This window comes from Phoxinus phoxinus, assembly GCF_949152265.1.
Source record: "Phoxinus phoxinus genome assembly, chromosome: 4".
Classification (NCBI taxonomy): Eukaryota; Metazoa; Chordata; class Actinopteri; order Cypriniformes; family Leuciscidae; genus Phoxinus; species Phoxinus phoxinus.
In genome coordinates, this window is record NC_136879.1 from 23,378,757 (window position 1) to 23,404,502 (window position 25,746).

The 25,746-nt window shown below is 38.2% G+C and overlaps 1 protein-coding gene across 3 annotated transcripts; it reads left to right on the top strand.

The window, feature by feature from the left end:
* The first annotated feature begins 1,548 nt into the window (after window positions 1–1,548).
* Window positions 1,549–20,662, top strand: LOC306997872 (histone-lysine N-methyltransferase trithorax-like). 3 transcript variants are annotated; one of them, XM_079611432.1, is made up of 12 exons: window positions 1,549–1,715; window positions 6,465–6,595; window positions 6,682–6,844; window positions 6,976–7,168; window positions 7,434–7,508; window positions 7,635–7,715; window positions 13,660–13,749; window positions 14,751–14,853; window positions 14,941–15,132; window positions 18,501–18,647; window positions 18,732–18,788; window positions 20,126–20,662. In XM_079611432.1, exons 2-8 carry the CDS (start codon window positions 6,490–6,492, stop codon window positions 14,802–14,804), a joined length of 762 nt encoding a protein of 253 aa, XP_079467558.1. In that variant the 5' UTR covers window positions 1,549–1,715; window positions 6,465–6,489; the 3' UTR covers window positions 14,805–14,853; window positions 14,941–15,132; window positions 18,501–18,647; window positions 18,732–18,788; window positions 20,126–20,662. The 3 variants fall into 3 exon arrangements, with proteins under 3 accessions (XP_079467558.1, XP_079467556.1, XP_079467557.1); XM_079611430.1 differs by having other exon boundaries at window positions 1,564–1,715; window positions 7,635–7,724; XM_079611431.1 differs by lacking the exon at window positions 1,549–1,715 and adding an exon at window positions 1,830–1,943 and having other exon boundaries at window positions 7,635–7,724.
* The last annotated feature ends 5,084 nt before the right edge of the window (window positions 20,663–25,746 follow it).

Below are 25,746 nucleotides of genomic sequence, written 5' to 3' on the forward strand. Positions count from 1 at the left end.
TTGTTTTGTATCACTTATTCCAATTCAGTCATATAAATGATACTTTTTGATTTAATACATTTTTGAATTAATATGGTACCTGACCATTATTATTATTTTTTTTACAGCTTTACATTTGATTTTGCTTTATGCAATGGGCCTATCTCAGAAGTCTCACAAAGAATACTATTTAGAGGCCAAGCTGAAGACGGAAGAAGCAGTTACTGAGTCTCTTGGGAATAGATGTTAGTTGGTGTGTGAAACGCCTCACATGCTTCACCTTTTGCAAGCCAATATTCATCAAGCACGAGGAGGAAGTGAAAAATTGGAAAAGTGTGCTTTTGTTTGACCGTTCAAATGAACATCCTTTGACTTTTAACCTTTGACCTCCACATTCTTGCGTGCACCTAAAAAAAAATAATGGTTAAAGCTAAAAAACAGTTATTTTGCCCTTTTCCACTGAAAAAGCAGTGCCCTCTTTGTCTGCCAAAGAAAAGAGTATTTTATTTTACAGTGTCATTGTTCCATATGGTCCATATGGTTACTACATTAATAACTAAAAATTATGCATAGTTACATGCAACTAACCCTAACCAAACCCTATAGTAAGTACATGTAGTTACTTAATATTACTCATATAATTACAATGTAACAAAGACACCTTAAAATAAAGTGTTACTCTTTATTGTGTGTGTGTGTGTGTGTGTGTGTGTGTGTGTGTGTGTGTGTGTGTGTGTGTGTGTGTGTGTGTGTGTGTGTGTGTGTGTGTGTGTGTGTGTGTGTGTGTGTGTGTGTGTGTGTGTGTGTGTGTGTGTGTGTGTGTGTGTGTGTGTGTGTGTGTGTGTGTGTGTGTGTGGTTTGGTTTATTATGCATTGTGGGAACCAAATGTCCCCACAAGGATAGTAAAACCTGAGATTCACCTCCATTGTGGGGACCAGCCAGCGGTCCCCATGAGGGGAATGGGTTAATAAACATACTAAATTATATATTTTTGAAAATGTAAAAATGCAGAATGTCTCCTGTGATGGGTAGGTTTAGGGATAGGGGCAGTGTAAGGGGATAGAATATACAGTTTGTACAGTATAAAAACCATTACGCCTATGGAATGTCCCCACAAGGATAGAAATGAAAAACTGTGTGTGTGTGTGTGTGTGTGTGTGTGTGTGTGTGTGTGTGTGTGTGTGTGTGTGTGTGTGTGTGTGTGTGTGTGTGTGTGTGTGTGTGTGTGTGTGTGTGTGCGTGCGTGTGCGTGTGCGTGTATGTGTGTGTGTGTGTGTTGGTGTATGTGGTTTACATGGACAACACGCCAGACATTTCACCTGGGCTCCCCGGACCTAAGGGTAATACGGGGACTATGCCAAGGTGGTCCTCATAAATCAAAGAGTGTAACTGCATTTGTTAGTGTCTAAACAACATAAATTCTCTTTTTCTTTGAAAGTCCTCATTTACCACTTGACCTGATTTTGAGTGTATCCCAGTGTATCAGAACAGCGACCCCACAGCTGGGTTATATATTGCAGTTTCATACACATTTCTGATACACACGGCGCATTTTGGCGGGCCGTCTTGTGATTGGCTGGTTTGCGCACGTGGGCGGTAACAAACGGAAGTCGACTGGAAGGTCCGCCCACCCAGAGCATGGCCCAGAGAGACATCGCTAATTAAAAACCTAATGGACCACACCTTGGAAGTGTCGGCTCGACGTCATTGGACTTATTGGATGAAATACATACAGGTAATAATTATATTTGTAAATATAGTTGCATTTTTGCATGAAGAAGTGTTTCCTATTTGCAAGAAAGTGTAATTTGTAAGTTACAATTACTGTAAAATGCTATATATTTACCGCAATGTTACCTGAGCTAACTTGAGTGGTTATCAACATGTCATGCTCATTAAGCCTCAGACAAAAGAGGTGAAGGACAGCAGGTAGAGATGAGGACAGAAGCAACGTTGCCAACAGGTCAAATTTGGTCGTTTTGTTTTTTAAATGAAAGCTAGCAAGGTTAAGTTGAGCTGTGGCTATGCATGGCCTAACGATCACATGGCCTGCTTGTTAAGCCTCGTTTAGCATTTACGTGAAATGGAAGCCAGCGGAGAGGACAGGAGAGGAGCACTAGATAGCAGCCAGCTAGTTGGCAGATCTGTTTTTTTGGGGGGAATTGGAACAAAAAAAAGAACTAAAAGGATGTATTGATATCATCTTTGGGTTTTCCTGGTCTGTAAGTAACTTAAGTTGATTAAAATGCTTATGTAACTGCCTGTCTGTATCCACTTGTAGCTTTTGTAATTGCTGAGGTCTGGACCTGGAAGCCTTAACTTTTATTACAGACATTTTGTTTGTTTTATGAATAAAATTAAATATTTTTTTAGTAGCCCAACATTTTGTTTAAATATGAAGTTGCAGTGACACAGGAAGGCTGGAAGAGATATCAATAGGACTACTTTCAGGCCATTAAATAAATGTAATATGTTTATGATGTTCTGTTAGTGTACTAAACCTGGAAGATAATTAATTGGTACCATACTAACCAACCACAATGATCAATATACAAAACATGAGGGGCAACAGACCTGACAGGTATCTTGTGCAGTGTGTAGAGTGTTATTTATAAAAAAATAAAAGTTAAAAACAGTGTTTACTGTTAATATAGATCTTTACACTCTTCATTTAGTTAGCTGAGGACAGAGGCAGTAGTATAATCATCATAGTTTCTATACAACCAGCACATGCTTACTGAGCCTACTGAAAATGCAGCAGGGGTTCAATCTTCAGCTGGCTGGCAGGAGCCGCCACTGGCGTGTCACGTGACCTGTCAGTGGCTGATTGGCAGCTGGCAGTCTGATTCTGGCATGTCACGTGACCTGTCACTGGCTGACTGGCAGCTGCCAGTCTGATTCTGGCATATCACGGGACCTGTCAGTGGCTGACTAGTTGTCTGACTCTGGCAAGTTTCAGAAACCATTGATTTTTGGCATGCAGTTTGGGTTTTGTGTTACTCCCTCTTTATAGCTAATTTATCATGCATCTGTTGATATGATTATGTTCTTTTGCGTGATTGGCGTTTTAGATAATTTTATACCAATTAAACCAGTCAAATGGCCGTGATCTGACTGGTTGCTTACAGACGCTTTGCTGGGCGCTCAATACAGTCAGCCGCGGCTGAACTGCGAGTATAACGCGTTGTCTGTCACTCTCGCTGTAAGGAAATACATTGTTTTTTTTTCATGAATGTACTCTCATACATCTATTCTTTAGGTATGAGTGATGGTTTAGGGAATTTTATCACAATTAAACCAGTCAAATGGCCGTGATCTGACTGGTTGCTTACTGACGCTTTGCTTGGCGCTCAATACAGTCAGCCGCGGCTGAACTGCGAGTATAACGCGTTGTCTGTCACTCTCGCTGTAAGGAAATACATTGTTTGTTTTTTTCATGAATGTACTCTCATACATCTATTCTTTAGGTATGAGTGATGGTTTAGGGAATTTTATACCAATTAAACCAGTCAAATGGCCGTGATCTGACTGGTTGCTTACTGACGCTTTGCTGTTGCCTGTCTCTCATAAGGAAATTTATCTAATTTATGGATACTGCCACGAGTTGTGACGATTTTAATCGTTGTGTAATAAGTTGTGTTATAATGTAGCCTAGATGCAGAGTAGCCCATTAAAACGTAAATTAATCCCAGTAACATAATCTTTGTTATTGCTTTTAGCATTTTCTGGGACAACAGGACAAAACACAGTAATCATTTTTATTAATTCAATAAAATAAAGCTTTTTAATAATTCAATAAAAGAAAAGACAATTTAAACTGTAAAATCACGCAGCACAGACTGTATCAGTATTTTCAAATTTACAAAGACTATTTACAAATAGTCCCCAAGAAACAAAAACTATTTACAAATAAAAACAAAGAAACAAAATCTATTTATAAAAAACAACAAGCCATTGCTTGTAGCACCTAAACTATTATTACACACACAAACAGGGTGCATCTGCAAAGGCCATTTCCGCTTGGAATCTGTGGAAACCCTCTGTCTTTCTGAGAATCAGAATGGTTATCTATAGTCAAGGGGTAAAAAAAACACTCATTAAAATCTTATCACACATTATAATTTATGCATTAAATGTAGAATTGGCATAATTCACACACTATAATTCAAATGTCTATCATTAGCTCTTGAATTATTATTGTGTTCTTCACAAAACATGATGTACCTCAGGTGTCATGACTTCCATAGCATACGAAGGGCTAGATAAATCAGTTTTTTCCAATGCCAAAACACTGTACACCCAAACCTTGTCAATGATTCCCTCAGTCTATGACAAACAACAATGCAGATATTTCACTTATTAGTGTCGGGAAAAAAACATCATCTAAGAATCATTTCATTACTTTCCAATAGTTTCAGATTATAATGAATGTCAAGATATTGATAATCAGTCACAGTACCATGAATCTATAAAAATAAGTAATTGTGGTATGTTAAGATGTTACCTCAAGACTCAAGTATGTTGCAAGTACCAAGTTAATGTTAAACATCTTTTTATTCCTTACAAATATTATTTTACCTGTTCTTGATCAAAAACGGATATCCGTAGGTTGCATTGGTTTTTCAGTTTGGGTGCATAATTGGGATGTGTCTGTAAAAACATTCTGTGTGATCTAACAGCACCAGATGTGAGGTCCTGATGCAGTTGCTAAAAAAACCCCCAAATAATTACAGCACAATATTACTAATTATCGATGTGCTATATATGTTAATCTTGATATTACTTATTACATGTTTTATACATGTAATATTTTATATAAACATTTTATATAAATATGTAGTTCAATTCATTAATCAAAAATATATGTAGTTCACAATATAGTTAGTGAATATATTTAGCCTATATAATTAGTGAAATTGTTTAAACATTAGGGAACAATAGAGAAAGATTCACTCACTGTTATGGTGCGTTCACACCGGACGCGAATAGCGCGTCAGGCGCGAGTGATTTCAATGTTAAGTCAATGCAAAGACGCGTTACGCGCGTAAAATGCGTGTAACGCGTCTTTGCATTGACTTAACATTGAAATCACTCGCGCCTGACGCGCTATTCGCGTCCGGTGTGAACGCACCATAGGCATTTCTGTATGGATTGAGCGCCCAGCAAAGCGTCAGTAAGCAACCAGTCAGATCACGGCCATTTGACTGGTTTAATTGTGATACATTTCTCTAAATCATCACTCATACCAAAAGAATAGATGCATGAGGTTACATTCATAAAAAGAAAACAATGTATTTCCTTACAGCGAGAGTGACAGACAACGCGTTATACTCGCAGTTCAGCCGCGGCTGACTGTATTGAGCGCCAAGCAAAGCGTCAGTAAGCAACCAGTCAGATCACGGCCATTTGACTGGTTTAATTGGTATAAAATTATCTAAACCATCACTCATACCTAAAGAATAGATGTATGAGAGTACATTCATGAAAAAAAAAAAAAGTATTTCCTTACAGCGAGAGTGACAGACAACGCGTTATACTCGCAGTTCAGCCGCGGCTGACTGTATTGAGCGCCCAGCAAAGCGTCAGTAAGCAACCAGTCAGATCACGGCCATTTGACTGGTTTAATTGGTATACAATTATCTAACCATCACTCATACCTAAAGAATAGATGTATGAGAGTACATTCATGAAAAAAACCCAATGTATTTCCTTACAGCGAGAGTGACAGACAACGCGTTATACTCGCAGTTCAGCCGCGGCTGACTGTATTGAGCGCCCAGCAAAGCGTCTGTAAGCAACCAGTCAGATCACGGCCATTTGACTGGTTTAATTGGTATAAAATTATCTAAAACGCCAATCATGCAAAAGAACATAATCATATCAACAGATGCATGATAAATTAGCTATAGAGAGGGAGTAACACAAAACCCAAACTGCCAAAAATCAATGGTTTCTGAAACTTGCCAGAGTCAGACAACTAGTCAGCCACTGACAGGTCCCGTGATATGCCAGAATCAGACTGGCAGCCGCCAGTCAGCCAGTGATCACATGAAAACCCCCCCAATGTTCAAACCAAATCTACACCCTTGGTCACGTGACATGCCAGAATCAGACTGGCAGCTGCCAGTCAGCCACTGACAGGTCACGTGACACGCCAGTGGCGGCTCCTGCCAGCCAGCTGAAGATTGAACCCCGACTCTGAAAATGTCTGGGTTTAGACTACTTTCCAAATATATGACTATGTTGAATCTAGTAAACTTGTAGAGGGAATGGTACTGCCTTTTCTTTTGTAGTTTTACATACTTTTGACTCCCACCAGCCTGTTACTTTGTGAGAAATGCTGTTACACTTTTTAATGTATTAATAGAATCAATAAAATATTTGGCTTCTGTCCAGATACATAACTATGTACATTACTTATTTACCCAGACTTTTGTTTTCTGATCATGCTTGTCCCAGTGAACATTGTAATTTGGTAATTTAGGCTGTGACACCTGTAAACCGTAAACATGCAGCAGCGTAGACGCATTAATCCAAAGGATGATGCGAGATTTTATGTTACTGCTGAAAGTGACAAAGTGGGACTTGACATCAAGTACATCAATGCTGTAAAATGTAAGTTGAATCTTCTGATTGTTTAATCATGTTTCAACTATATCACTTTTTGCCACTTATTTGTTGTTTTGTCTTTGATGAATTAGGTCGCGGCATCTTCGCCTCTGTTCCGTTTGAAAAAGGAGACTTTCTATTGGAATACAGAGGTGATCTAATAAGCAAGAAAGAATGTGAGAGGAGACAGAGAATTTACCATGACCACCTCAAATTGTCTATGTTCGAGTTTCATTTTAATGGAAAACTGTGGTGGTACGTATGTCACTGGTTAATCTAATCAGAATGATGACTATCTTTTCTCACGTCAGGTTTTCTACATTTGCATTTACATTGCATTAGTATAAAAACAGATTGTTTTGAAAATGTTACTTGTGTTTTTGTAGTGTTGATGCAGCAACAGAGAATTCGTCACTCGGCCGACTTGTGAATGATGACCATTTAAACCCTAATGCAAAGATGAAGTACCTCACTGTGCAAGGGAAGCCCCATCTCTGTTTGTTTGCAATTCGAGACATAAGTCCAGGAGAGGAGATCACCTATAATTATGGTAACTCAGACTGGCCATGGAGATGCAAGGTGAAAATTTGACTGTGAAATTGATAGTTCTCATATAAGAATAGAACTTTTCACATACCAAAATACTGTACATTTTCCATCTAGCTTCAGGTGGAACATGATTTTTATATATTTTGTTTGCACCACCTACCCAGCACACCATAGTAAAGATGATTCTGACCATTACAGACTGATAGAACAAAAACAATGAAGTCATCAAATGCTGTGTTCATCAGAGTGTAGTTTTCATAGTCCACGGGCTACAATATATATTCTTTTTTTACAGGGCCTTGATGACGAAATGGCTCCAAAAATGTGTGCTACCACAAATCCCCCATCCACAATTGATGATACTGAAGAGGTATATCCTCACAAAGATTTTTATAAATATCTTGCTCTTGATTGTTAATATCAGAAAAGTTGTCAGTGAGTTTCTCTTTATTTACTTTCTCTTTATTGTTCTTTATCTCTGTTTCATCTTCTACAGCTGACCACTGAGAGCAAGTGCATCCATACAGCCGTCAGCCACCCGAATCAGACTAGTCCAGAGCTCGGCCCACTCACCAAGGTTGGAGAGGTAAATTAAATCTGATGTACAACTTAGTGAAGTTATTTGTGGCAAAATGTTAAATCTACCAACCTATTTCAGTGTGTGTGTGTGCGCGCAGTCACCTGACTAGAACATGCTCTATGTGGACAATTTGAAATGGAGGGACATTGTCTAAACATGCTTTTTCAAGCTTCAGTCAGTATAATATCTGAGTGTGTGTATCAAACAGTGAACCCCACCCAAATATGACTTGGGAGGTCCATACAGTTTAGAGGGTCCTGTCACCAGAGTAGTGTTGTCACGATACTAGAATTTCTAACTTCGATACGATACCTAGAAAAATATCGATATTCGATACCATTTTCGATACCACAGAGAAAAAAACTGCCACTATATTAAGGGGGTATTTTTTTTATTTAAAGCTAAATATAACAAGTCTAGAACATGACAATGAGGTATATTTTACATGAACAAAAATGTACTGAGTTCTATCTGTTAATATTTTTTTATTGGACCAGGGCTAACATGACCCGTTGTATTTGTATAACCTACTGTTATCAAAGATTAAAATATAGCCTACTGTAACAAAAAAGCACTTAACAGTATCAAATTGGAGGATAGTGTGTCAGTAATGTATAATAATAAGATTAAACATTAAATTTTCAGTTAAAGGCATTTCATTATTGAATTCAGAGATGCCATTGTCTAGCTGTTTAGTTTAATTCATATCTGTGTAATCAAATTGATGATAATCGCTAATGAAGGCAAATTGCAGAATTAAATAATAATTTTCTGAATAAAGTTAAATAGGCACAAGTTAATTTACATTTGACCACAGTTAAAATATTTACTTGTCTAAGATTCCTCAGTCAGATTATGTTAACTTTAAGAATTACGGTGAAAAAACGAGACAACACAGACTTATTTCAACAATACTAGGCCATCTTGGTTAATGTTTCAGAAAAGTTAAAATGAGAAGAGTTACAGTGTTTCGTTTAGGATTTTTTTAGCAGTGGGGAAAGGTCTGTCCAAACAACAAACACCCCTGATGCTGAGCGTAGCCTATGCTTGCTAAATGGTACCCCTGGAGCCTGTTCCTTAAGTCTGTTTTCACCTATACAATAATTTTAAAAAATGAGTGATGTGAGGGATTATTGATTGTCAAACAATCTTTTGGGTGCCCGCAGCCCGCTCGCAGTGTGAAGTGTGTGTCCGCGCTATTCTCCCCGCTCGCAGTCAGTGTGAAGCGCGTGTCTGCGCTATTCTCCCCGCTCGCAGTGTGAAGTGTGTGTCCGCGCTATTCTCCCCGCTCGCAGTGTGAAGCGCGTGTCTGCGCTATTCTCTGACATACCCGCTCGCGGTGTGTAGCGCGTGTCCACGCTATTCTCCGACTCCGACATGCCCGCTCGCGGTGTTCTTTATCAATCAACCAAAGCCGGTCGCGGGGGCGCCGCCCTCGCCATCTTTCCATTCACTTCACTTTTGCTATTTAACCAGAGCGAATGAGACGAGTGCGTCACGTGTGGTGTTTGTCAACGCGCCTTTGGAGAGAAGTGAAAGTGACCACTCGGCTAGTATCGATACTTCGGGAAATTAGTATTGGTACCGTTCAGATATTTCAGTATCGATATTTATCGAAATATCGATATTTTTGACAACACTACACCAGAGGCATCACTTTGGTTTTTAAGAACACTTGGACTGCCTGCATTGGATCTGTATCTGGGTTTAATGTGAATGCTAAGTTGTTTAGTTACATGTAATGGAAAGGCACCCATTCAACAGCACTGACGAAAATTCATGACAAGATGTCATTTAAAAAGAATCATAGCAAATCTAAGAAGTATAAAAGGACTAAAAAGTCACTGACTGTAAAAGCTTAGTCAATTATTCTAGAAGTGCAATCATTCTAGCAAGTGGGCTGACAATAGATAAACAACGAAGTAATCAAATGCTGTTTTCATCAGACTAGTTTTCATAGTCGAGACTAGTAATGGACGGTATAAACGATATGCGATATAAACGATACAAAATTGGCCTACGATAGAGATTTTAATTCTATTGCGATAATGCATGTTGATGACGCAATCTGCCCGCAAAATTTAGAGCTACGAGCTGCAACCGGCTGCAACGCATCATATACGCCGTCATCTTGAGTAAACACGACTGAAAGCGGAACGGAGGAGCTGGTCTAAAAGGTCGGTTGTACAAGGTCTGTGTACATCACGCGACTGACGAGTCATTTGGGAAGCGATCCATTCAGAACTGATGTCCTGCGTTTGTGGTAGATACCAGAGAATGGCTAATATCTAGATACTGTAGTGTAACTTGCTGATGTAACTTACCCAGCGGGACACGAGTTGGCATGCGCTGCATGTCTCATTTCTCATCTTTTTGTGCGCACGCACACACCCGAACCGAAGCGTGCAGCCATAGACAGCGCGCGAGTACTGAATTGAGCTCTGTTTCGTGTCTGAATGGACAAATACACACAACATTGTCTAAACGTCGGTTTTGGAGAGTATTCACGTAAATGATGTCGGTTAGGTCTAACAGTTGTGAGTGTATCGGATGTGCATCAGTGCAATTCTGGATCCGCATGCCATTGGAAATGATCCGATGTCTTAAAGTGACAGTAATAAACCTAACCCGGTCTGTGTCCTTAATATTGATCAAGCAACAAAAGAAAAAGAAAAGCATTCACTGCTTGTTAATAGCTTTAAGGATTAATTCTATTTAATTATATTATATTATATAATACTATTTAAATATGTCCGCTTGAAAGAATAAAAATGATGTATGCAAGTAGTTATAAAGAATGCATACATACATCTCATTAATTGAAAAGACTACTGTTCTACTTTAGGAAAAGTGGTTTTATTTAATTTTAAGATATATTTTAAGTCACAGTAGTTAAGGAGAAATGTCACCTTTTTCAGACCTTCTGAGTTACTAGTGTTACTAGTCTGTGTTAACTGTTCTGAAATGGTTTTATTATAATTTAATTATCGCAATATATATCGTTATCGCAAGAGGCTGCAATGTATATCGCAATATGGTTTTTAGTCCATATCGCCCATCCCTAGTCTAGACTGTAGTCATGTGGCCTGTTCAGTGACTAAAGAACTGTTTCAGAGACAACATGTTTTCCACAAAACACTCACAGAAATACAGCCATGATATCTTTTCACTGAATGCTACACAGGGAAGTGAGGGAACATCTTGTCTTCAAGATATTTATTATAATTTTTCTTTCTTCTTTTTTTACAGGGCCTTGATGACGAAATGGCTCCAAAAATGTGTGGTACCACAAATCCCCCATCCACAATTGATGATACTGAAGAGGTATATCCTCACAAAGATTTTCATAAATATCTTGATTGTTAATATCAGAAAAGTTGTCGGTGAGTTTTAAAGCGAGGTTTTCCCCTGTCTTTGTCAACAGTAGAATGGTTTATTTCTTTGTTCAGATGTCAAATGTCCTCTAGTTTCACGCTCCCAGGACTTTCTCTTTATTGTTCTTTATCTCTGTTTCATCTTCTACAGCTGACCACTGAGAGCAAGTGCATCCATACAGCCGTCAGCCACCCGAATCAGACTAGTCCAGAGCTCGGCCCACTCACCAAGGTTGGAGAGGTAAATTAAATCTGATGTACAACTTAGTGAAGTTATTTGTGGCAAAATGTTAAATCTACCAACCTATTTCAGTGTGTGTGTGTGTGCGCGCGCAGTCACCTGACTAGAACATGCTCTATGTGGACAATGAAATGGAGGGACATTGTCTAAACATGCTTTTTTAAGCTTCAGTCAGTATAATATCTGAGTGTGTGTGTATCTAACAGTGAACCCCACCCAAATATGACGGGAGGTCCGTACAGTTTAGAGGGTCCTGTCACCAGAGGCATCACTTTGGTTTTTAAGAACACTTGGACTGCCTGCATTGGCACACAAAGATGATACTGACCATTACAGACTGGTAGAACAAAAACAATCAAGTCATCAATTAGGGATGCACGATATTGGATTTTGGCCGATGTTCGATATGCCGATATTTTCAAACTAATTTTGGCCGATACAGATGTATATACAATTGTTTTGCCTGATATTTTTACTTTCATTTTACTGAAGAGAAATCCAAGTCTCTCCTGCACTGCAATACACAAGACAAACAAAACAACATTTGATTCTACCATAAATTTATCATTTTACAAATGTAGACAGACATTCACCCCTGAAAAATAGGTAAATTATTTCACTTGGAAAATAAATGATATGCCAGTGTCACATTTTATTTCTAAGTTCAGACTTCAAACTTCGGTCCTTAGGAGCAAAATAAATGTTCAAATAAATAAATTACATCTTCTCCTACTTGAATAGGTCTACCAAATGCTCCCCTAACTAGAGGTCGACCGATTCATCGGTTTTGCCGATTAATCGGCACCGATTGTTGACTGGTGGAACTATCGTTATCGGCAAAAATATATACCGATAGTTTTTCCTGGTTGCGTCCATTGCTGGAGTGGCTGAGAAGCGCACGCTGTCATTCATTACACAGTGTAAGAGCTGAGAAGGGTCTGCTGGCATGATGCAGTACAAGAGCGGCCTCTAGAGGTGTAATAAAAACTCGTGCCTCGTGTTGTTTATTTCGACACGTGATTCTGCGTGCTGCACTGAGAGCACATGCTGCGTGGAGAGCGCTGACATCAGATGCGCGTTTAAAGCACCGACAGCTCAAATGTATGTATACAGTACATTTTGTCATATCATTATAAAGTGATTAATTTGTTGACTAAATGCTGCATTAGTAGAGAAAGAACAGCACACCAGTATGTTTGTTTGCCTTCGAGGCTGAGAGGACGCTAACATTAGTAGTACCTCAAGCGGTTAAAACACTGACAAACATAAACGTAAGTCCGACCCGAATGTCACAATTGTTACCTCTATTTGCATTAGTTCATATCCAGCTGGTCACTTTTATGCATTAAATATGCAGAGAAGTTGCATATTTAAAGCTAGAGACGTAAGCAAACTGATATGTTCATACAGCCGACAGAAACATAAACGAATCAGAAAAGCATTCGATTTCGGTTATATATTTTTTTCATCTTCACTTTAATACAAATTTTGTTACGTTTTTATTACTTAAGTTGGCTTGAAAAGAACAGTTAAATAGTTACATTTTGAATGTAACTGGTTTTATTTGTTATTTAGAGTATTACTTTTTGTTTCAGTTTGAATGAATGTCTTTTATTGACTTAAATATTTATTCACATTTATATATTTATTTCATTTAGCATGTTTTCATGGTTCAATACAGTTTTTTTTTTTTTATATATATATAATAAAGTTCAGCACTGTTTTACTTGGAGTGTTATGTTTGTTTTTATCCAGTATCAATTTTAAAAACTATCGGTTCATTAATCGGTTATCGGCAAGTGTGGCCCAACCTAGCTATCGTTATCGGTAAAATCCACTATCGGTCGACCTCTACCCCTAACATAAATGGCAAGTTTGTTATCTGGTCGACAGATCTCAAAATGCCTCCACACAGCTGATGTGTTGGATTTAAAGTTGCTGGCGCTCATGCTACGTTAACGGTTGGCACATGTAATGGAACCTTATTGTAAAGTGTTACGATTAGTTATACACCGATTCAGATGTCTCATGAGTTCAGTGTTGGAAAAATCAGTTGTTTTAACCATTCATTAAAATGAATCGGTTCAAATGAGTCATTAGTTCGCGAATTGGACGTGTCATTATTGGACGTGTATGCGTGTGATTATCCCAGCAGTTAGGATATCCCACAAGATTTGTCACAATTGATGATACTGAAGAGGTATATCCTCACAAAGATTTGTATAAATATCTTGCTCTTGATTGTTAATATCAGAAAAGTTGTCAGTGAGTTTCTCTTCATTTACTTTCTCTCTATTGTTCTTTATCTCTGTTTCATCTTCTACAGCTGACCACTGAGAGCAAGTGCATCCATACAGCCGTCAGCCACCCGAATCAGACTAGTCCAGAGCTCGGCCCACTCACCAAGGTTGGAGAGGTAAATTAAATCTGATGTACAACTTAGTGAAGTTATTTGTGGCAAAATGTTAAATCTACCAACCTATTTCAGTGTGTGTGTGTGTGTGCGCGCGCAGTCACCTGACTAGAACATGCTCTATGTGGACAATGAAATGGAGGGACATTGTCTAAACATGCTTTTTCAAGCTTCAGTCAGTATAATATCTGAGTGTGTGTATCAAACAGTGAACCCCACCCAAATATGACTTGGGAGGTCCATACAGTTTAGAGGGTCCTGTCACCAGAGGCATCACTTTGGTTTTTAAGAACACTTGGACTGCCTGCATTGGATCTGTATCTGGGTTTAATGGAGAACTCCGGTCAATTTTAACATTGAGCTCATTTTATTGTAAATTTGGAGTGCTGTCAATACAGAGAACAACGACAACAATCTGTGTTGCCTACACCAGGTTATCCTCTTTTTAAAATTTGCACCCTGTTGACTTGAATGGGGCACGTTTTAAACCTGCTTTTAGCCTCTTAACATCCTTGATGTGTCATTACAAGTGCCCAGCCATGCTGAGTGATTCCTTCAGAGTAGGCAACACCGATTTTTGTCGTTGTTCTCTGTATTGACAGCACTCCAAATTTGCAAAAAAAATTAGCTCAATGGTAAAATTGACTGGAGTTCTCCTTTAATGTGAATTCTAAGTTGTTTGGTTACATGTAATGGAAAGGCACCCTATTAGTTATACTGAGCTACTAGTAGTCAGCTCCTGGCACTGAGGCTAACCACAAATTCCCCATCTACAATTAAAAAATATGAAGGTATATCTTCATATAGGATATGCTATAAATAAGCTGCATATAAATAAGATAACAAAATGCAATGCAATAAAAGGGTAATATGTATGAGGTAAATTAAATGTCACATTGGTATTGGATTTAAAGTGATTGGATATCGACATGCAAATATGAAATATCTTTTTGTCCAAACTATGTGGCATAAATAAATACTACAATTAAATTTTTTGCAAACAGTGTCAAAAACACCGCCTGGTGTGCGCAACAGTATCATTCAGGGGTCTGGCATAAATCCTGCATCAAGGAAATTAAAAGAGATGACTTTAACAGCACAGCACAGGTGAGTATTCACTGAGTGAGTGTTGAACTTGAACTGTCCATAAGATTCAATCATCATGTAAAATAATTTGCTTTCTCACCAATTCAGGCGCAGCAGTCTCCTAAGGGTTCTGAGGATGATCTGCTGTCAGATCAGGACAAAATTCTACATCCAGAATTGGACCAAATATCATCTGATGATGCTGAGGACATGTCTGACAAGGAATACATTCCTGACTCGGAGTCAGAATACGATGATGAATGTGATTCAGATGCCAGCATACCCTTACAGTCAAGTCAGGCAAGAGCTGCACATATTCAAGTAATACCTGATGTTAGAACATCTTTTGGGTCAGACACAGGCATCCCCGTTGTGCCCAGTATTTCAAAATGTTGGCCTCCCCTTAAAAATAAGATGATTGCCAATGCTGCTGACACCTCTAATTCAGCGAATTCTATCAAAGACTCGAAGGAAATGCTAGAGGATGAAGCTGTGACTCACGAACAAGAATTACCACATCTGATTATGAGTAAAAAAAATTACTGTTATGTTTGTGGTAAGCCACAAAGCAAAATTTCCCGCCACTTGAAAACACACAAGACACACACTGAAATTGTCCAAGCGTTTTCCCTTCCTGAGGACTCAAAAGACCGCAAGATCTTATTAGAAAAAATGAGGAATAAGGGAAATTTTAAACATAACATTGGAGTTTTGCAAGAGGGAGCAGGATCACTGAAAGTGAAGAGAAAGCCAAAAGCTAAAGCACTGGCAGGAAAGTTTATTCACTGCATGTATTGTCAAGGGATGTACATACGTAAGGAGCTTTGGAGACATGTCCGCAGATGCCCCATTTAAGCCTGAAAACGATGATTTGGTTGACACACCTGGGAGAACCAAAGTACTGGGCTTGGCTGTAGCTCTGGAGTCTACATCCTGTCAGCAGATCTCAAGTGGAGTGTGGAAGCATCTTAGTGTCATGAAACAAGATGAGGTGGCCTCACTTGTGCGAAATGACTTCTCTATTATTCAATTTGCCCAGTCACTCTATAACAAACATGGACAAGACCCTACAAAATATGAATATATTAGACAGAAGCTCCGTGAAGTGGGGCGTTTGTTGTTATGCCTGCGTACAGAGTTCTCACACAACCTAGAGGATGCTATTAAACCTGCTAATTTCCAGAGAGTTGTGCAAGCAGTAAAGAAAGTTTCAGGTTTTGATGAGGAAAGACACGCGTACCAGAAACCAAGCCTTGCGCTCAAACTGGGGCATACACTGCATAAAATTGCGGACATTATTCATTGTAGGGCACTCATGGCACAAGATGAAGAACTGATCAAGTACACTGACACATTCAAAAAGTTGTACACCTCCAGGTGGTCTGAGTTGGTATCTCACAGAGCCCTGAACACACTGAGTGATGCAAAATACAATAAAGCATCAACATTCCCCTTCACTGAAGATGTTCACATCCTTCATCAGTACCTTGAGAAATCTGCAGAAAGTGCCTTCTGCAGCTTGAAGGAAGAGGCCAGCACTCAAAACTATGCTCAACTTGCGAAACTCACACTTGCACAAATCATTGTCTTCAATAGAAGACGTGCTGGGGAGGTTTCGAAAATGCACCTCAAAAGTTTTCATGAAAGGGACAACACAAAGCTCCATGAAGATGTTGCACTGGGGTTGTCGAAGACTGAACAGAAGCTCTGTAACTATTTCAGCCGAATTTAAATCATGGGGAAAAGGGGCAGGAAGGTTGCAGTTCTGCTCACACCAAGTGTGGTGGATGCTTTGTCACTACTTGCCAGTAGAAGAACTGAATGTGGCGTTTGTGCCACAAATGTTTTCCTGTTTGCAAGACCAACATCAATGAGCCACTACAGAGGACAGGACTGTTTGCGTGTTCATGCAAGCCAGTGTGGAGCAAAGCACCCCGAGTTCCTCAGGTCAACACAACTCCGGAAACATGTTGCCACACTCTCACAAGTCCTTAATTTAAAAAATAACGAACTTGATCAGGTTGCGGATTTCCTGAGTCACGACATCCGTGTTCACCGTGACTTCTACAGATTACCAGTTCCCACAACACAACTGGCTAAGATTTCCAAACTCCTTTTGTCAATGGAGAAAGGAAACCTGTCCAGCATGCAGGGGAAGTCTCTGGATGAGATTGAAATTGAAGGTTTGTACAGAAATTAGCCCTTGTAGATATTATCTGAGTGTTTGTTTTTTCCTTTAACTGTTAATTTATAAACATCTAGACTTGGCGTAGTCCGCATCCTTTTCCGAGAAAAAAACCCCACCTTTCATGTCCAAATATAAGTGGAGTACTACTATTCAGAAATATAAACTTAAGTCTACAGTATGGCAGCTAACTTTTTTTGCAGCAGTTTGTTTCTGCTATAAAGTGATATTTCCATCGAAGTGGCATTGACTGAACTATATCTTGACGTTTGATTTAGATGAGGTCATGACTGCAGCTAGTGTAAGTAGACTTTGACTATTTAATTTTACTTAACATTATTTTTAGGGCTGTCAAATGATTATTTTTTTTTTTTTATCAAATGAATCAGAATTTTCAGTGGATTAATCAGGATTAATCACTATTTGCAAATAATAGAAATAGAAATACCAGGTTCCCATTACTTCTCTTTCTTTACTCAATTTACTTGCACGAGCCTGTTTACATTTTCGCACGACAGGGCAGCTCACTTCTTCTGAACATGAACAATTTACATTTATTATTACTGAAACCACCTTAAACATAGAGCATAAAGAACAGACATGTTTTTCAAAGAACTTGTTCATGTCTATTAAACGCATATAGAAAATATGTGAATATAGAAAAGAATATAGAAAAAACACATATTTCTCTTTCTTTGCACTGCATGAGCCAGTTGCTCAAACAGACGTCTACCGAGCCGCGCTAAACGCCTCAGTCACACCACGAGACACCCAGACGCGCGTAAACGCGTCTTTACATTGACTTAACATTGAAATCACTCGCGCCAGACGCTCTATTCGCGTTTGGTGTGAAAGCAGCATAACCGTTATCTCTCCAACTACGGGCTAGGCAACGGGTCAAACAGATAATGCGCGAGTTAACGCGTTATTAATGCGCTAATTTTGACAGCCCTAATTATTTTATTTATCCACTCTATTGACAAGACCTTTTTGAAGGATATTGGTTTACGTGTGGCCTTTTTGTGCACTTGAGCTTAACTGACACTTGAGAGTTTGTAGACGCTTAAAGAGATGGTTCACCCAAAAATGAAAATTCTGTCATTTACTCACTCTCAAGTTTGGTTACAAAAATAGATAAAATATCTTTCTTTGTGTACAGCAGAACAAAGAAACATATACAGGTTTATTTATTGCACTATTGAGGTGTTCAGTTTTATTTCGATTTTAGGAAATAAACATGACTTCTCATTTTACAAATCAATTGTTTGTTATTTTGTTATTTAGGTGTCAAGGACTAGTGCATCTTTGAGCCTAAATTTAGTATAAGTAAAATACTAAAGTACTGTTAAAATCACTTTATTACAAGTTACCAATTCCAATACGACTTGAGTAAGAGTAAATTTTGCTGCAAGGTATCTGTCCTTTTACTCAAGTATGGTTTTCAGGCACTCTTTACACCTGAGTTTTACTAATGCCTTTCCAGATGAGATTGCGTTAAGTGACGCTGAAGACAGTGGGAGCGAATCTGAAAACAGCAACACAGAAGTCACAGCATCAGACTTTGGAAATGTGGAGCCTATGGATTTTGACTCTACAACCACAGAGCAAGACCATGACATGGGAGGCTTTGGTATGTTAACTCACTTCATAGTCACTGCTGATAAAATTTATTTTTTCCTGTGACAAAAGTAATTTGTTAAATTGTGTTCAACAGGATCAGTGTCATTTGTGTCGTCCACAGTAAGTGAGAAGAGCGTACCTCCCTCTGAAGGTAAGATTCAGATTTAAGAGGTTTATTGTCTATGCACAAAAGAAACACAGTGGTTTATACCATACAAACAATGAAATTCATACTTTACTTACTTTTTCACTTACTTTATTATCAGGAGATGTATACTGAATTTGAGATAAAAGTAAAGTTACCTCCTTCTCTTCATATGTTCTCTTGATTTCCCATGATGAGTACGTTCTATTAATTCTCTTTTTAGCAAGTTGGTTAAAAGACTAAAAATGAATGACTGAGTCACAAAATCTGGAAGATTAAGAGGTTAAAGGCCATGTTGCAAGTTAGAGTACCCAGTGAGCCTATGTATAGAAAAATAATGTAGAGACTAGATTTAAATATAAACATATACTTATAAAACTCTATTTAGGCTTCTTGAGTCGTTTTTGTGAGACAATTTTACTTCCGCATTTGAAAACCGCCAAACCAGTGACGTCGCGTTGGGGAGAGTAGTCAAAGTAAACAATAGGAAATTAATGGATCGCAATGACAACTCGGACGCTGTAGTCTAAATGTTTACTCGTATGACGGACCTCAGCCTATTATTTATGAATTATGAGCCTGATATGAAGCCAAGAGAGCAGGGACAGGCCAGGATTAGACAGAACAGCGGTCAGAGACTAACGTTAATTGAGTTGTGGTATGAGGAGAACAGGGCAGGGGTCTCTGAGAGAACAATGTTATGCTGCGTTCCTGGCAGGTTTTTGAGCACGTAAATCACGACTTCAAACCACGGCTCACGACTGGTAATTGGGAGTACATCGATCTAGTACGAGTTCACGGGTTTGACTGCCGTTCCAGTGCACTTTCACGGGTATAAGGCTGGAAAAACACGGGTTACAGGTTGCCTGGGACGCAGCATTAGCTTCAGACTGTTGTTAGCTTAACGTTATAGATATAGCCGAGATAGCCTAACGTTATGTATAAGACTATGCTCAGATCACATTGTACATATTATTATCATGTATCAGGCAATAGCAAAGCTTGTATTACAATTATCGTAGTATTACTAACTGCAATTAATTCAAATATCAAAAGTTTTAGCCACATAAATAGATGAACAGCAAAGGTATTCTAAAAATGTTGTTTTAAATGCTGATGACTTCAATGCACTCCATATTGTCCACACTCTAATGTGGGCTAGTAAAGTTGGTGAAATCACATCGAGTGAGCAATCAACTGATACCCAAAGTGAATTAAGAAAAGTAAACTGCAATTTCTTGTCAACTGTGACATTAACTGAACTCCTGTTTTGATGGCTTCAACTGAATAACACATTTTGTTTGTGATTTATAATCTTTTTTTCTTGTTTGCCCATCTTTCAGGGAATTATGCTGATGAGGAACATGGATCCAGAAGAGTGGCAAAGAAAGTGTGGTCTAAGGCTGAGGTCGCGGCAGTAATGCGACACTTCAGAGGTCATGTAAGCAGGGGAAAACTGGCCACCAAAACTGAATGCAGTCACTGCAAACTGGTGGAAGACCCTGTGTTGGCACAAAGAACCGTGCAAAATATAAGGGACTTTGTTCGAAATAGAGGAATAGCTGCAAAGAGGCAGTCAGAAAAAGAAAAGATTTAATTACACAGACAATTTTTGGGACTATCTTATTCACCGTATCCCCCAGAGTTAGATGAGCACATACACACACCCTTTTCATCTCTGTGCGTGCCGTAACTCTGTCTGATGCACCCACCGCTAGCCTAGCTTAGCACAAAGACTGGAAGTAAATGGCTCCAGCTAGCATACTGCTCCCAATAAGTGACAAAATAATCCCAACATTTTCCTATTTACATGTTGTGATTTGTATAGTCACAGCGTGTTTATGGGTGTTTCTGCAACTATGGGCACTTTTGACTCTCCCAAAATAAAAACAAAAAAACTCGAATGAATTTGAATGAAAAAATGAATTTTAATTTTAACCATCACAGTCCATAATACATGAAAAGGTGTATACAAAATTGAATGTAGTCATTAAGATTTTAATGTGGAATATGTTTGTTTTTTTATGGTTTTATGGTTTTTATGGTTTATCTCTTCTTACTAAATGTCCTTACCGCAACATTACAATAATGTTCAATTTAAACTCTCTTCTTTTTTAAATTCTATTTAAAAAAAATTACACTTACATAGTTACTTTCAAGATTTGTCCATTTTTGTAAAAAGTAATATAAAATTAGGGGGTTTTATGATTTTCTTTATTCCGTTTAAAATGTTGATGTTTACCTTATTTCAATTGCTTTCATACACGCCAAAGATAAAACATTTAGCTTTTTATGACGAATATTATCATTTTAATGTGTAAATCATCTCTACTGAAGTGTTCAAATATTTTTTGCAAACAAAAAGCTGATTAATAATAAAAATAAATCATTGCTGCGGTAATGACAGTAACCTTAAATAATAATGTAACTTTAATAGGTTACTGTAAAGGAAAAACAAAGGTATTTTGTCAAAGATGGTAGAGGTATTGATGGTAAAAAATATTTTCTTGTTTCAAATACTTATACATGTATGTATTTCTATTGTAACAACAAACTTAATTTGAGGCCTTCAGTATTTTTTGTCTTCTGGCTTTTTATTCTTCACTGACTTTTTCGTAATGCTGTTTTTCTACAACTCTTCATATCTGTTTGGGTCTTTTCTCATTACCCCTCTTCTGTCATCTTATTGTAGGTTAATCTGTTATCATCAAGGGTAGCAAAAATTACGTTTATATTTAGTTTACAATGATCAGTGTGTATTGCAAATAATTAATCTAGTCACAGCATTAAAACCACCTGCCTAATATGTAGTTTCCCCTCATGCTGCCAAAACAACTCCACAAGACCCCTGTATGTGTCCTGTAGTGTCAGGTTGTGAGGTGGTGCCTCCATGGATCAGATTTGTTGATCTTTTTACTCTTTTCTCTGCTTCCAAGTCATCAAATTCAAGAACTGACTGTTCAGTTGCTGCCTAATATATCCTCTTGACAGGTGCCACTCTACTGATATAATAAATGATATTCACCGCACCTATCAGTGGTTTAAATGTTGTGGCTTATCAATGTAATACAGTATAAACCTTGAATTTGGACCTACAAATGCTTCATAATTTTACATTAAATCATATTCTTTTTTTTATGTCAAGGTGTGTATTGACACTAAGTTTATATTTATGAAGCATCAAATTACAAATTTTAACGTAAATCAAAAATTTCACTACTGGGACTTATAAGTGCTCAGCATCTTCTAACCGTATACATACTGGGAACTATATTCTCAGAAGGCGAAGCACTGCTGCTTCCGTGGAGGGATTTGCTCGCAGCCCCTGAGAAGCCCCGTGGAGAGGAGCAGAGAGTTGGAGTAAATCCCTCTGCCCAGCAGTGCTTCGCCTTCTGAGAATATAGTTCCAAGTATGTATACGGTTAGAAGATGCTGTCTCATGTGACTATACAAATCACAATATGTAAATAGGAAAATGTTGGCATTATTTTGTCACTTATTGGGAGCAGTATGCTAGCTGGAGCCATTTACTTCCAGTCTTTGTGCTAAGCTAGGCTAACGGTGTGTGCGTCAGACAGTTACGGCACGCACAGAGATGAAAAGGGTGTGTGTATGTGCTCATCTAACTCTGGGGGATACGGTGAATAAGATAAAGTCCCAAAAATCAGCATGTTCCTTAAATGTAAAAAAAAAAAAAAGTGTGGCTTCAAGTTGTTGTCTGCTTGTTATAGTTTGACAAAGAGGCCATCACAAAAACAAACTGTAAAACAGCTTTTATTTTTTCATTTTATTTATTTTTGTTATGAGCAACCATGGGTCTTTTAAATTTGGGTAAGAATAACTTATTTGACCTTTTTTGCTCAATTCTCATTGTCATGGCACTTGTGTTGTGTGAGAATCTATTGTTTAGCTCTTACAGGCTGTTATCTGGCTGTTAGTCAGTGTCACCAACTAACAATGGTGATGTGAGTTGTGAAATAAAATAAAGTCCCATTAATGCTTGGTGGTGTCAGGTTGTGTATGTGTATTTATGTTAATGAGCAATTATTTAAGTGACGTCATTGTCCCTTTAAAGTCCCCATAATGTTTGTTTGGACCTTATAAGTCACATATTCTTCAAAAGGACAACGGTCTCTATAAACCACAATAGTTTTAGGGTGGTGTGTATCACGCTATGTTGGGTGTATCTGAAGTCTAAAGTGTCCTGAATTTTTTTCACATTTTTTTGAGTGTTTTAATCAAACTCCCATAGCTCTAGGACCTCAGGAAAGGGTAGTCCATCTAAACCACCACCGGGCCTGTTTGGAGAAAAAGTCTGGCTAATCCACATAGACCCGTATGTGTGTGTGTGTTGTTTTAAGGTCACGAACTGGACTTGGCAATCTATTAAATATCTTTAAAATCAAATAACTAAATGTATATCTTTACTTTAAAGGATCATTCTGATTGGGTGGTCGCCTGTCATAATACAGCTGGGTTCACCAGGGGTCAACAAGAAAAAAAAAACACAAGGTTTAATGTAATTGCAATTAGGTTGTATTCCCAAACACATACCTTATTGAAGTCGTGTCTACGCCACAAGCCTTCTGTTTAGAGCATTTTTTAGTCTGGGAACCTTAGGTTAAATTTGACAATGAGGCAGACCAAACCAGCCAGCCACCCACAGTGGACGTATTTGGATGCAAGTTTACTGGTACACATAAACTGAAAACAAGGCCTGTTAAATCTAAGTTCTCCATGTTTGAAACCTTTGCAAGGACATACATTACCGAACCATTCCGTGCCTTCGAAAGCTCTGCTGCTTCCCCCTCTTTTCCTCCCATTCAGTAAATATCCCGTCACGCTTTTAATGATCATTAAATGCGCCTCCAGATGTTGGCCAGCGGTTCGTCCTCACACAGCCCAGTTCCTCGACTGCAATCAAGGCACAGACACAAGGACCTCAAAGAAAGGCAAGAAAGAAAACATGGCAACACACCATGCTAGATGTCTTACCCGCTATGTCATTATTCCCAAGCAAAATAATTACAAACATTGCTCCGTGTTTACACCGTGTAGCATATGGACCTGGTCCTTTTATAGTTTTTGTAATGTGCCATTTCAAACAAACTGTCAACCTTTTTTTTCCCCTCCAGCTTGCTGTTGAATCAGGCTGAGTGCAATTCGTCACTGTTATGGATCCATAATATGCGTGACTGTGAACATCAAACACTAAACCTCTTCCTGAAAACACAAGGTGAAAAGAAAGAAACAACAACGTAATCCTTATAAGTAAGTAAGCGCAACATGTTTAAAGAAACAGTTATCATTCATTCACCCAAACCTGTATGTTGTTTTTTCTTCTTCTCTGCAACACAAGAAGAGAAGTTTTGAATAATGTTCAGCAGCTCTTTCGAATACAAATAAAACGAAAAATAAATGAATAAATTAAACAAAATAAAATAAAAACACCAAAAGGAAAAGATTGTCTTAGGCTTCACTTCACTCTTCACTTCACTGAGTTTTTTTATGAGTTTCTTTTTTTTCTGTCAAAATAAGATATTTTAAAGAATGTTGGTAACCAGACAGTTGACGGTAGCCTTTGACTTTCATAGCAGAAAAAATAAAATAAAATACTATGGAAGTCAATGAGACCCGTCAACTGTTTGGTTACCAACATTCTTTAAAATATATTTTATTTGTGTTCAGCTGAAGACAGAAATTCATACAGGTTGAAATCATCTACACTGAAACATGAGGTTGATCATTACACATGATGACACATTTTTCTTTTTGGATGAACTATCCCTTTAAAGTGAACCTACAGTATAATAACAAATATACAAATATAATAACAAATGTAGATTTTTCAGCTTGCAAATTCTCATAAGAGGAAAGATCACTTTGATATTTGAAGAGCAAAGAACTTCTCAGAGCAGCTGTCCTCTTTTTCAGATTTTGGCCAAAAATTACAGTGATGTTATTTTCCATGTCACCTATCATCCATTAAGCAACTATATTTCAGGGCTAAATTGGGTGGATTTCAGGCACTGTTTAATCCAGCTGGAATTAGCTAGAGTTATAGCTATGGCGAGGAAGAACCACAGCTGAGCGAGTTTATGCTGGGAAGTAGGGATCATTTGACAAGGAAATTATGAAAAAGTATCTAGTGGCGTTCCAGAAACTGTCGAGTGTTTTGGCTTTTCATAACTGATAAACAATATTGGTTTTCCAGTTCTATGTAGTGCCATTTTTTCCATGATAATTCAACTTCTGCCTACTTAACATATTATGACATTGTGAAACAGTTTCCATGCAATATATATATATATATATATATATATATATATATATATATATATATATATATATATGTGTAAATATATATATAAATGCATTACATTATACGCTACTTACTGTACAAGTAGATGGGTTTTGTATACCACATGTCTACAGAAGAATTGTCCTCTATGTGAATATTACACTGCTCTCTAGCAGGAATACTTTGTTTATGTATACAGCTTATTAGGGCCCAAGCCCTGAAAGGGCGCAGAGCCCTATTGTTCTTCTAAGGGTTTTTTAGGGCCCAAGCCTTGAAAAGGCGAAGGCCCTATTGTTTTTCTAAGGATTCTTCTTCTTCTTCTTCTTCTTTATTATTATTATTATTATTTTACTACCTTTTGGGGGCCTTAACGTGCTCAAAAACTCTTGAAACTTTGCACAAATGTCAGAACCTGCCGCCGCGCTGAAGCTGGGACCCGGGCGTGGCAGGGGGGCTCGGCAGCGCCCCCTGGAATGGGATTCAAAAACATGTCCATATATCAAACACGCTTGCATGTAATAATATGAAACTCGGTACACATATAGATCTCATCGGGCCGAACAACTTTCGTGCTCTAAGTTTTACGCCAGTCCAACAGGAAGTCGGCTATTATGGGCTGTATGGAAACGCATGTTCTGGCATTTGAAACACTTCTCCCAGAGA